Raw genomic sequence first — 12,600 nt, forward strand, 5'->3', positions numbered from 1 at the left:
ATCAAATTTTCAGCAGTGGGGTATCTTCTAAAAATCCCCCATGCTTTCTTTTGTGCTTTAAATGCTGCCTCACAATTCTGGTTCCACCATGGTTTAGGATGTTTTGGATATCTAGTTGATGTCTTCCCCATTGTTTTTTCTGCTGCCTGAATGATACTCGAAGTGACAACCTCAACTGCATCATTGATATCAGCAGTATTGACCATTTCCTCAGTGATGTTAGCCAAAGTGGAAAATGAAGGCCAATCTGCCGTTTCAAGTTTCCAGCGTGGTGGACGAGCTGTTTCACAGCTTTCTCTGCCTCGGTATTTTAGAAATATTGGGAAGTGGTCACTAGAGTAGATTACATCCAACCTCCCATATAAATGCTGAAAACAGGTTTGGACTCGCTAATGAAAGATCAATTGCAGTGAATGTCCTTGTTGGGGCGTGGAAGTATGTCACTTCTCCAGTATTAAATAAATATATTTCCTGATTGCCAATAAATCTCTCAATGGCTCTGCCTCGACAATTGATGTCGGGACTGCGCCACATGGGATTGTGGCCATTGAAATCACCCAGTAAAAGGAATGGAGTTGGCAGCTGTTCAACTAATGAATCCAATTCATCCTCATTCACTCTGACATCTGGTGGCAAGTATATAGAGCAAACTGTGACAGTTACTCCAATAGATAATCTGGCTGCCACAGCTTGCAAATCAGTGGTTATTTGTACTGGCAAGGATGGGATGTGATTGGAAACCAAAATAGCCACACCTCCACTGGCATGGTTGTGGCTATCATCATCCTTGCCGTAGAAATCAAATCCTTTTAAAGAAATATTTTCTGCAGGTTTTAGATGGGTTTCCTGGAGTGCCACACAGAGAGATTGAATAGATGATGTCAGGTATTTAATGTCAGAGAAGTTGTTGCGGAAACCACGACAGTTCCATTGGATTATTTTATAATCCATTATGTGTTTGAGGCAGCATTTTTAGCAAGGGTATCCCTCTTCATTTTATCAGAAGGTTTTTCTTTTGGAGGTGATATTGGTTTTGTCACCTCCTGATTAGTCTCTTCATCAGAGATATCAGAGAACTCACTCATGGACTGAGTCTCTGATCTTTTAGCTTTAGAGAAGGCTGCTTTTAATTTTTGTTTGGTAAGTGGGTTCTTATTTGCTTTCTTAGAACCCACGTTTCTGGTTACTATCCCTGTTTTAGATATGGGTGTCTTTGTCTTGATGCTTTCCTTTTCTTCGGTTTGTTTTGATTGGATTAGCAAACATTTTGCGTGGCGAGTGAGAGATTCTTTTGAGGAGACAGAAATATCTGTTTGTACCCCACATGTTTTAGTAGATTTCACTGCAGCAGCAAATGTCTTTTGTTTCGTTGATGAACTTAAGATGGCCATGCGACGGGCCTCTGTGTATGATATGTTATTTACGGTTTTAATCCGTAGGACCTCTTTTTCTCTCTGCCACGCAGGACATTTTCGGGAGTAGGAAGGATGGGCATCTTTACAGTTCACACAGCATGGGGTACTTTTACATTCAGTGCTGTTGTGGTCTTCCATCCCACACTGTGCACATACGCTTTTGCCTCGACAAGATGTTTGTAAATGTCCAAACCGCTGGCATTTGAAGCAACGCAGCAGATTTGGTATGTAAGGACAGACGGGGCAGCGCAGATATCCTGCAATAATGAAGAATGGCAATGTTGGCTTGTCAAATGTCACAATTAAATGTTTTGTTAGTATTAACTTACCGTCTCGACAAATGGAGATACGTCAGACAGCAGTGACACCTTGATCTGAGAGACCGATCTGAATATCTGCTTCATCTTCAGACATTAGGTCGGTCTCAGATATCACACCACGTGATGAGTTTAAACTTTTGTGTGATGTGATTGAAACTCCCATATCTCCGAGTGCTTTCATTGACAGAAGCTTTGCTGTTTGTTGAGGAGAGGCTGTTTCCACCAGAAGGTCACCTGACCTCAATTTCTGTATTTTCCTTAAATGCCCGATGGTTGATTCAAATAATTTTTGGATCAAGAATGGGGAACACTTAGATGAAGGTTTTTCTCCAGTTGCGTGGACTACTAAGTACGCTGGCTGACTGGAAATCTTTTCATTTGTTGTCGTTGTTGGCTTGTCTAGATTTTTTGTTTTTTGAGAATCCATATTTAAAAATAGATATTCAGCTCCTAGTGACCCCACCCACCATGGGGCCCAACAAGGGGATGCCGTCACATGGAAGAGTACCATAGACCGTCACACCAGGGTTTCCCAGGAGCTATACCCTCACAATGCAGTCAAGAAGAGCACATCTTGTCTGATGTGTCCGCCTGATCTGCATCGATCAGTTGACTCCAAGCCGAGGTCAAGAATGACTCAACGACCAGCCGAATGACTCAAACGGAGCCTGATTTGAGCCTCCCGTTTATCCGAAGCAGGGGCCAAAGCAGTGTGTTGGGGACGTTATGTTGCCCCTCAACTACCAGGATCCCCCTTTCCGGCATACGGGACACCACGCAGCAAACACGTGGGTGGGCGTTCAGATCCCAGGGATGGTAAAGAAAAGTTACTAAACCATCTCAGGGAGGTCCCCTCACCACAGACAGAAACCCACATTGAGGGGTTTGAATGTCTTCATCCTGTGCTTGCACACAGGCATGAAATTTCTGCAATCTTAATGAGTATGGAACCCTCTCGAATCGTTTTATCATAAGTTTCTTAAATTCATCGTAAGTGTCTGCTGCTTTCATTTTTTCATCCTTCCATGCATAATCTCGGGCTATCCCAGTTAATTTTAATTTCGCCAATCTTAAGCATCGCCCTTTAGTCCAATTAGTCAGTTTACCTATCTCATCTATGGCTGCTAAATAATCTGTTACCTTAAGTCCCTCAGTTTCTCCTGCAAAGGACAGTATCAAGGAAACGAGGGCCCCTAATCCGCCCCCAGCAAAACTTCCGGCAGTCTCTCCTTCTGCTCCACGCGATGGTCCTTCTCCCGGGGTTTCCATCCCCGTATTCAGTTATTTTATAAGTAAATCGGATCCCAATTCTGACACCACTGTGACCGAAGGGTCGGCACCTCTTCGGTGCCCTGTCAGGATGACACCACCGCGTCTCGGCGGACACGGAAGCCGCGTTATTTAGGTAACGCGAGCAGTCGCGTAACGGAGCGATCAGAGTCGAGATAGAAGGAGAGACAGCGCACTGGAAGTGATTTACTCAGACGCTTTTTTAACGTAACAACTGTTTAATGGTTAACGATAGGATATACATTAGTGCTGCTGTTAGATACATTAGGGCTGCTATTAGATACATTGCTCGCTTTAGTATATAATAATATTAAGATATTACGTTATTAAGATATTACGTTTCTTCCCGTTTTGAGAGAGAGAGTTTACAGTAGTTCGCGTGTTGATAGTTACCTTGTATGAAAGCTTGATCTGGATCTCAGTCGGTAAGACAGAAAGTTCGGGAAGTCCAATAATCCAATAGTTCTTTTTCTTTGATATTAGGCGATTCTTGATATTAGACGATTTTTTGGATATTGGTCACAAGCGAAGAGGTATGTATCCCAAGGAGCACAGATTTTTCGTAGACGTAATCCCAAGAAAGAACTGGCGACGACTGACTCACTTTGTTGTTCTTCTCTAATGTTGAATTGTTAAAATTGCTATACTGGGTCGAAAGGTGATGAGAAAGCGTCGTTATTACGCCTGAGAACTTAGCAGATGTTTAGCTCCCAGGTGTAAAAGTTGACAGTTATTGAACAAAAGTATAGCTGTACTGTAATCTTATGACACCATGGAATGAAAGTAGGACTACGATGTGATATTATGATGAGATGATATAAACACATCCGAATTCGGATCCTCACATATGTTTCTAACATAACATCTTCCACTAGCTAAAAAGCAGTCTGGGATAAAATCCATAAAATTAATGGAAAATATACCTCTCACTCTGTCTATGCTAGAAAATAATGGCACAATAATCAGCGATATACAGGATATTGCTGATACATTGGGTGAAACATTTTCCTCTTCATCTAGCAATATTATGTACCCAAGGAATTTTCAGGTTTAAAACCCAAAGTAAAAAACAATATTTAAACTTTCATTCTTCATCTAATGAGGATCATAATGTGCCATTCACTAGAATTGAATTACATACAGCAATCTCTAACTTGGAGAATAGTGCTGTAGGACCGGATAAAATCCATTACTGCATGATTAAGAATCTGTCAGACAATTCCCTTAGTAACCTTCTAAATCTGTTTAATGGAATTTAGACAAAACATACTTTTCCCGACTCTTGGAGGCTATCTATCATTATTCCCATTCCCAAGCCAGGTAAAGACCGTAAGAATCCGTCTACAGACCAATCTCTCTGACAAGTTGTCTCTGTAAACTCTTCGAGAGAATGGTAGACGTCTAATATATCTCTTAAAGAAAATGAATACTTTTCACCACATCAGAGTGGTTTTCATAAAAACAGAAGTACCACGGACAACTTAGTAAACCTTGAAACATCTGTATGCGAAGCATTTGTTAGACGACAGCACTTAGTGTTTGTGTTTTTTGATATAGAGAAGGCCTATGATCGATGTTGGTGATATCGGATACTCCGTTATATGTACAAATTCGGGTTGCGGGGTAATTTGCCAATTTTTAAAAAAAACTTCTTACAGAATCGAAGATTCCAAGTCAGGATGGGCAACACAGTATCTAGGCTCTTCACACAAGAAGAAGGTGTTCCTCAAGGTTCTATTTTGAGTGTGACTCTGTTCCTAATTAAAATTAACAGCATAGCTATGTGTCTTCCTCCTAGTGTAAAACACTCTCTGTATGTGAATGACTTTCAGATCTACCAGTCTAGTAACATGAGTTTCATTGAGAGACAACGCAAACTTCCCTAAATCGCATATACGATTGGTCCAAGACCAATGGTTTTACTTTTAGCACAGAGAAGACTTCATGCATCCACTTTTGCTGAAGGCGTGGTTTGCACCTGGATCCCAAAATTTATCTGAATGAGGTTAAAATCCCAATTGTGAATGAGGCTAAATTTTTGGGTGTTGTATTTGACCAAAAACTGACCTTTTTGCCATACGTGCACAATTTGAAGAGTATAATTATATTTAAAAGCTCTAAACTATTTAAAGATACTGTGCTGCTCATCCTGGGCATCATATAAAGTTTCTATGCTCAGGATTTATAGGGCCCTTGTCTGTTCTAAGCTGGACTACGGATGCATTGTTTATGGCTCTGTGCGAGAATCTACTCTTTGGATGCTGGACCCAATCCAGCATCAAGCTTTGCTTTTGTGCACTGGTGCATTTCGAACTTCTCCTGTCCAAAGTTTGTATGTGGATTCTTATGAGCCTCCACTATCTCTGAGGAGAGAACAGTTGTCTCTTTTTTACTACATCAAACAGAAATCTTTGAATAGACTTTCAGCTAATAGTTCAGACACTAAGCTGAAAAGGTTATTTGCTGCTCGGACAAGTTGTGTCCCTACTATTGTCATAAAAATGGAGAATGTAAGCAGCATGATTGACCTGGACACAAGCAACATCTCACAGGTTGAGGTTAATAGTATTCCACCTTGGTCAACCCCACCGATAAATGTTGATCTAAGCTTAAAGCGGTTCCACAAAGAAATCACACCAGACTACATCTATAGACAGCACTTCGCCGAAATTGAAAATCGTGACAGATAGAAAAAAGTAACACGCGTTGGGAGCTAAACGTTTCCTTGCTCAATGACGTTGACTTTCTTGCCGAGATTACATCCAAGATCCTATTCGATCAACATCACGAGAACCCTGTTAAATGATGGCAAGAACTGAAAATTTCTCAAAACTTTGGCTTCTGCTTTTTGTTGCGAGCTAATTTGGATTGCCATCCAAATTAGCTTGCAACAAAAAGCAGAAGCCAAACAACGGCAACGGGAATTAAATAAACTAAAAGAAGCAGTAGAGAAAAATATAATGAACCCAGGCAGTCACAGAGAGGACATCCAAATTGCCAAAGATGAACTTAGGCACATGCAGGAAAGTAAGCTATGCAGGGTATTCATCCGCTCTCGGGCAGAGCTCCACAGCATGGAGCGTAAACCCACAAAACGCTTCTATCAACTAGAAAGAAAGCTTATAATAAGTAAAATAATTGAGGAATTAAACACAAACTCCCATTTGTGTTTAATTCCTTAATTATTTTACTTTTTATAAGCAGACAACGAAGACGATACAGTCAGTATATCTGAATTATTGATACTCCAAAAGCCTGTTTTCCAAGAAACAATACCATTCCAAAAATGCAAAAAAATTTTATTCCTCTGTTGCCTGTACTGTTGCCCAACAGAAGAAGCTCCTTAAATGAAGATATTACATATAACGAATGCCTGTGTATACTAAAATCCATACCCAACAATAAAGGTAAAATAGAAATTAAATATTTGTCATACGCTGACGACATTACTCTTATTCTAACCAGTTTGAACAGGCTTCAAGTACAGCAATCAATCCAAACAAATGTAAAGGTCTTTGGATTGGAGCATGGACTGACTTACCTAATACTTATAGTGGCTTTACTTGGAATAACATAAACTTAAAAATCGTTAGTAGTAATTCCCCTCAATGTGGGTTCCTGTCCGTGGTGAGGGGACCTCCCACAGATGGTTTAGTAACTCTTCTTTACCATCTCTGGGATCTGAACACCCACCCACGTGTTTGCTGTGCGTGGTGTCCGATATGCCGGAAAGGGAGATCCTGGTAGTTGAGGGGCAACATAACGTCCCCAACACAATGCTTTGGCCCCTGCTTCAAATAAACAAGAGGCTCAAATCAGGTTCCGTTTGAGTCAATCGGCTGGTCGTTGAATCATTCTTGACCTCGGCTTGGAGTCAACTGATCGATGCAGGCCGGGCAGACATGTCAGTCAACATGTGCTCTTCTTGACTGCATTGTGAGGGTATAGCTCCTGGGAAACACTGGTGTGACGGTCTATGGGAGTCTCCCATGTGACGGCATCCCCTTGTTGGGCCACGTGGTGGGTGGGGTCACTAGGAGCTGAAATATTATTATTTAATCATGGATCATAAATCTCCAAAAAATACAGACAAACCAGAAAACATCAATGAAAATATTGCCAGTCAGCCATCCTACTTAATAGTGCATGCTACTGGGGAAAAACCTTTGTCAAAATGTTCCCCTTTTTTGATTCAGAAGTTATTTGAATCAACGATCGGGCACCTGAAAAAAACGCAAAAATTGAGGTCAGGAGACCTACTTGTAGAAACTGCCTCACCTCAACAGTCGGCAAAACTTTTAGCTGCAAAGAAATTGGGAGACATTGAAGTCACAGTCACACCACATGGAAGTTTGAACTCTTCACGTGGTGTGATATCTGAGTTTGATCTGATGTCTGAAGATGAATCAGATATTCAGATTGGCCTTTCAGACCAAGGTGTTACTGCTGTCCGACGTATCTCCATTCGTCGGGATGGCAAGTTAATACCAACTAAACATTTAATCCTCACCTTTAACAAGCCGACATTGCCATCTTTTATTACAGCAGGTTATCTGCGCTGCCCTGTCCGTCCGTACGTTCCAAATCCGCTGCGTTGTTTCAAATGCCAGCGGTTTGGACATTCACAGACATCCTGCCGTGGCAAGAGCGTATGTGCACAGTGTGGGACTGAAGGTCACGAGAGTACTGAGTGTACCAGTACCCCATGCTGTGTTAACTGCAAAGATGCCCATCCTTCTTACTCCCGAAAATGCCCTGCATGGCAAAGAGAAAAGGAGATACAACGGGTGAAAACAGTAAACAACTTACCTTACCCAGAGGCGCGCCGAATGGTCACTTCAAGTGCACCACTAAAACAAAAGACATTCGCTGCGGCTTTGAAGTCCACAAAAACATGTGGAGTTCAAACCGACATTTCTGTCTCCCCAAAGGAATCCCTTACCAGGCATGCGAAATGTTTAATGATTCCACGAAAAGAAACACCAGAAAAGGAGAGTTTAAAAGCAAAAACACCCCTACCTAAAACAGGGGTAATAACAAAAAACCTGGGTTCTAACAAGGCTAGTAAGAACCCACTAAACAAGCAGAGAGTAAAAGCAGCTCTCTCTAAATGTAAAAAATCAGAAGCCCACTCTATGAGTGAGTTTTCTTATATCTCTGATGAAGAGACTAATCAAAAGGTGACAAAACCAATATCACCTCCAAAAGAAAAACCCCCGGTTAGATTAAAGAGAGATAATCTCACAAAGAATGCTGCCTCAAACACATAATGGGTTATAAAATAACCCAATGGAACTGTCGTGGTTTCCGCAACAACTTCTCTGACATTAAACACTTGACATCATCTACTCAATCTCTCTGCGTGGCACTCCAGGAAACCCATCTAAAACCTGGAGAAAATATTTCTTTAAAAGGATTCGATCTATACCGCAAGGATGATGATAGCCACAACCGTGCCAGTGGAGGTGTGGCTATTCTGGTTTCCAATCACTTCCCATCCTTGCCGGTACAAATAACCACTGATCTGCAAGCTGTGGCAGTCAGAATTTCTATCGGAGTAACTGTTACAGTTTGTTCTATATACTTGCCACCAGATGTCAGAGTGAATGAGGATGAATTGGATACATTAGTTGAACAGCTGCCAACTCCATATCTTTTACTAGGTGATTTCAATGGCCACAATCCCATGTGGGGCAGTCTCGACATCAATCGTCGAGGCAGAACCATTGAGAGATTTATCGGCAACCAGGAAATATATTTATTTAATACTGGAGAAGTGACATACTTCCATGCCCCAACAAGGACATTCACTGCAATTGATCTTTCATTAGCAAGTCCAAACCTGTTTTCAGCATTTTCATGGGAGGTTGGATGTAATCCACTCTCTAGTGACCACTTCCCAATATTTCTAAAATATCGAGGCAGAGAAAGCTGTGAAACAGCTCGTCCACCACGCTGGAAACTTGAAACGGCAGATTGGCCTGCCTTTTCTTCTTTAGCTAACATCACTGAGGAAATGGTCAATACTGCAGATATTAACAATGCAGTTGAGGTTGTCACTTCTAGTATCATTGAAGCAGCACAAAAAACAATGGGGATAACATCAACCATATATCCAAAGCATCAGAAACCATGGTGGAACCAGAATTGTGAGGCAGCATTTAAAGCACAAAAGAAAGCATGGGGGATTTTTAGAAGATACCCCACTGCTGAAAATTTGGTCGCTTTTCAAAAAGCAAAAACAAATGCCAGAAGGATAAGAAGGCAAAGCCAAAGGGATTCTTGGAGAAAGTATGTTTCAAGCATAACATCTTCCACTAGCTCAACAGCAGTCTGGGATAAAATCCATAAAATTAATGAGAAATATGCTTCTCACTCTCTGTCCATGCTGGAAAATAATGGCACAATAATCAGCAATATACATGGTATTGCTGATTTATTGGGTGAAACATTTTCTGCTTCATCCAGCAATATTGTGTATTCAAGGAATTTTCAAGCTTATAAAGCCCAAAGAGAAAAACAGTATTTAAACTTTTACTCCTCATCTAATGAGGAATATAATGTGCCATTCACTAGAATCGAATTACAAACAGTGATTTCTCGTGCAGGGAATAGTGCTGTAGGCCCGGATAAAATCCACTACAGCAAGATTAAAAATCTGTCAAACAATTCCCTCTCTAATCTCCTGCATCTGTTTAACAGAATATGGACAGAAAATACTTTTCCTGACTCTTGGAGACTATCAATTATTATCCCTATCCCAAAACCCGGTAAAGACCGGAAGAATCCTTCTAATTACAGACCAATCTCTTTAACAAGTTGCCTGTGAAAACTCTTTGAGAGGATGGTAAACAGACGCCTGATGTTCCTCCTAAAGGAAAAAAAACTACTTTTCACCACATCAGAATAGATTTCGTAGGAACAGAAGTACCACGGACAATTTAGTAAAACTTGAAACATCCATACGCGAAGCGTTTGTTAGACGACAGCACTTAGTGTCTGTTTTCTTTGATATAAAAAAGGCCTATGATCGCTGCTGGCGTTACGAAATACTTCGTGATTTACATGAATTTAGACTGCGGGGTAATTTGCCAGTTTTTATAAAAAAACTTCCTGCAGAATCGAAGATTCCAAGTTAGGATGGGCAACACACTATCTAGATCTTTTGTCCAAGAAGAAGGTGTTCCTCAAGGATGCATTTTGAGTGTGACTCTGTTCCTAATTAAAATTAATAGCATAGCTAAGTGTCTTCCTCCCAGTGTGAAACACACTTTGTATGTGGATGACTTTCAGATCTCTTGCCAGTCTAGCAACATGAGTTTCATTGAGAGACAACTGCAAACCTCCCTAAATCGCATAGACCATTGGTCCAAGACCAATGGTTTTAGTTTTAACACTGAGAAGACCTCGTGCACCCACTTCTGCCAAAGCGTGGGTTGCACTTGGATCCCGAAATTTACTTAAATGGGGTCAAAATCCCAATGGTGAATGAGGCAAAATTTTTGGGTGTTTTGTTTGACCATAAACTAACGTTTTTGCCGCACTTGCGCAATTTGAAGAGTAGATGTCTAAAATCTTTGAACCTTTTAAAGGTACTGTGCTGCTCATCCTGGGGAGCAGACAAAGTTTCTATGCTCAGGATTTATAGGGCCCTTGTCCGCTCAAAGCTGGACTACGGATGCATTGTTTATGGGTCAGCGCGAGAATCTACTCTTCGGATGCTGGATCCAATCCACCATCAAGCACTATGTTTGTGCACTGGTGCTTTTCGAACTTCTCCTGTACAAAGTCTGTATGTGGATGCTTATGAGCCTCCACTATATCTTAGGAGAGAACAGTTGTCTCTATTTTATTATATAAAACAAAAGTCCTTTAGTGAACCTTCAGTTGATTGTATAGTATTAGATACTCAGCTGAAAAGATTATTTGAAGCTCGCCGAAGTAGTGTCCCTTTATTCGCCATAAGAATGGAGAATGTGAGCAGCAGGATTGACCTGGATACAGGCAACATTTCACAGCTAGAGGTCTGTAGTGTATCACCTTGGTCAACTCCTGTGATAAATGTTCACCTTAGCCTAAAGCAATTTCCTAAGGAATCCACACCTGACTACGTCTATAGACAGCACTTTGCAGAAATTCAACATAGAAACAGGAATTTAATTCCTATTTATACAGATGGATCTAAATCTGATGATTACGTTGGCTCAGCTTTCGTCTGCCAGGATGAAATCGTGGCAAAACAAATTGCATTAAATTCCTCCATCTTTTCTGCAGAGTTGCATGCTATTTATTTAGCCTTATAGCATGTAAATAGGAAAGGTCATCGTTGCTGTGTGATCTATACCGACTCTGTTAGTGCACTCAAGGCTTTGATCTCGTGCGAACCTAGTTCCCCACTCTATAGTGATTAAAATTCATAATCTTATTTGCCATCTTTTTACGAGGAATCTCTCTATAAAATTTTGTTGGGTACCTGGGCATGTTGGCATAAGAGAAAACGAAGAAGCTGATGCAGCTGCAAAGGCAGCTAGTCCTTCACAGCATGAAATGTGTCTCGAAAGAAGTGACTTGAAGCTAGTAGTTAAAAAACGACTAGCAAAGAGATGGCAAAACATGTGGAATGCACAAATCCACAATAAACTACACAAGATCAAGCCAAATATAAAAAATTGGACACGTAACAAACATTATGACAGGAGATTTGAAGTAATTCTTACTTGTTTGAGAATTGGGCATTCTCGGTTGACTCATTTATACCTTTTGAAGGGTGAAGACCAGCCAGTATGTGAGTATTGCAACTGCACCCTAAGTGTAAAACACATGCTGTGCAATTGCTCTGCTTTCAAGACAAGGCGTAGACAATATTTCGGAAATGCTTGTCTGACAGAAATCCTTGGCCAAAGGCCAAATGTCAATAATTTACTAGACTTTCTGAAAGTCACTAATTTTTATAAACAAATTTGAATATTTATTTATTTACCTATTCATTTATCTATACTTTTATATACCTTGTTTTTATTTATTGTTAGTGTTGTATATGTTTGTTATTGTTATTTGTTATTAATTTTTAATATATGTATATATGACCTTTTTAATTTTACCATTTAACATGGCGCAGCATAGCCTATATGGCTTTGTGCCAAAAAACCTTAACAAACCAACCTACACTGACTCAGTTAGTGCACTTCAGGCTTTGATTTCATGTGAACCTAGTTCTCACTCTATAGTGATTAAAATTCGCAAATTGTTTTGCCATCTTACTGCGAGTAATTTCTTTGTAAAATTTTGTTGGGTCCCAGGCCACGTAGGTATAAAAGGGAATGAAGAAGCTGACGCAGCTGCAAAGTCAGCTACTCCTTTACAGCATATAATGCGTATTGAAGGAGATGATTTGAAGCTAGTAGTTAAAAAACGACTAGCAGAGAAATGGCAAAACGTGTGGAATGCACAAGTCCACAATAAACTACATGAGATCAAGCCAAATATAGAAAATTGGACACATAATAAACAGTATGACAGGAGATCTGAAGTAATTCTTACTCGTTTGAGAATTGGGCATACTCGGTTGACTCATC

The 12,600-nt window shown here is 40.5% G+C and overlaps 3 protein-coding genes across 3 annotated transcripts; 1 reads left to right on the forward strand and 2 right to left on the reverse strand.

Moving 5' to 3' along the window:
• Nucleotides 1–916: 916 nt before the first annotated feature.
• Nucleotides 917–2,262, reverse strand: LOC111639332. Its single transcript, XM_023385188.1, has one exon. It carries the CDS (start codon nucleotides 1,551–1,553, stop codon nucleotides 951–953), a length of 603 nt encoding a protein of 200 aa, XP_023240956.1. The 5' UTR covers nucleotides 1,554–2,262; the 3' UTR covers nucleotides 917–950.
• On the reverse strand, nucleotides 1,767–2,162 carry LOC111639330. Its single transcript, XM_023385187.1, has one exon. It carries the CDS (start codon nucleotides 2,160–2,162, stop codon nucleotides 1,767–1,769), a length of 396 nt encoding a protein of 131 aa, XP_023240955.1.
• A 4,558-nt stretch (nucleotides 2,263–6,820) lies between the features above and the next one.
• On the forward strand, nucleotides 6,821–8,304 carry LOC111639338. The gene has a single exon (XM_023385198.1). The coding sequence runs from the start codon at nucleotides 7,087–7,089 to the stop codon at nucleotides 8,293–8,295; it is 1,209 nt and encodes a 402-aa protein (XP_023240966.1). The 5' UTR covers nucleotides 6,821–7,086; the 3' UTR covers nucleotides 8,296–8,304.
• The last annotated feature ends 4,296 nt before the right edge of the window (nucleotides 8,305–12,600 follow it).

This window comes from Centruroides sculpturatus, unplaced genomic scaffold (genome assembly GCF_000671375.1).
Source record: "Centruroides sculpturatus isolate CEXI.00-Female unplaced genomic scaffold, Cexi_2.0 scaffold1250, whole genome shotgun sequence".
In the NCBI taxonomy this organism is placed as follows: Eukaryota; Metazoa; Arthropoda; class Arachnida; order Scorpiones; family Buthidae; genus Centruroides; species Centruroides sculpturatus.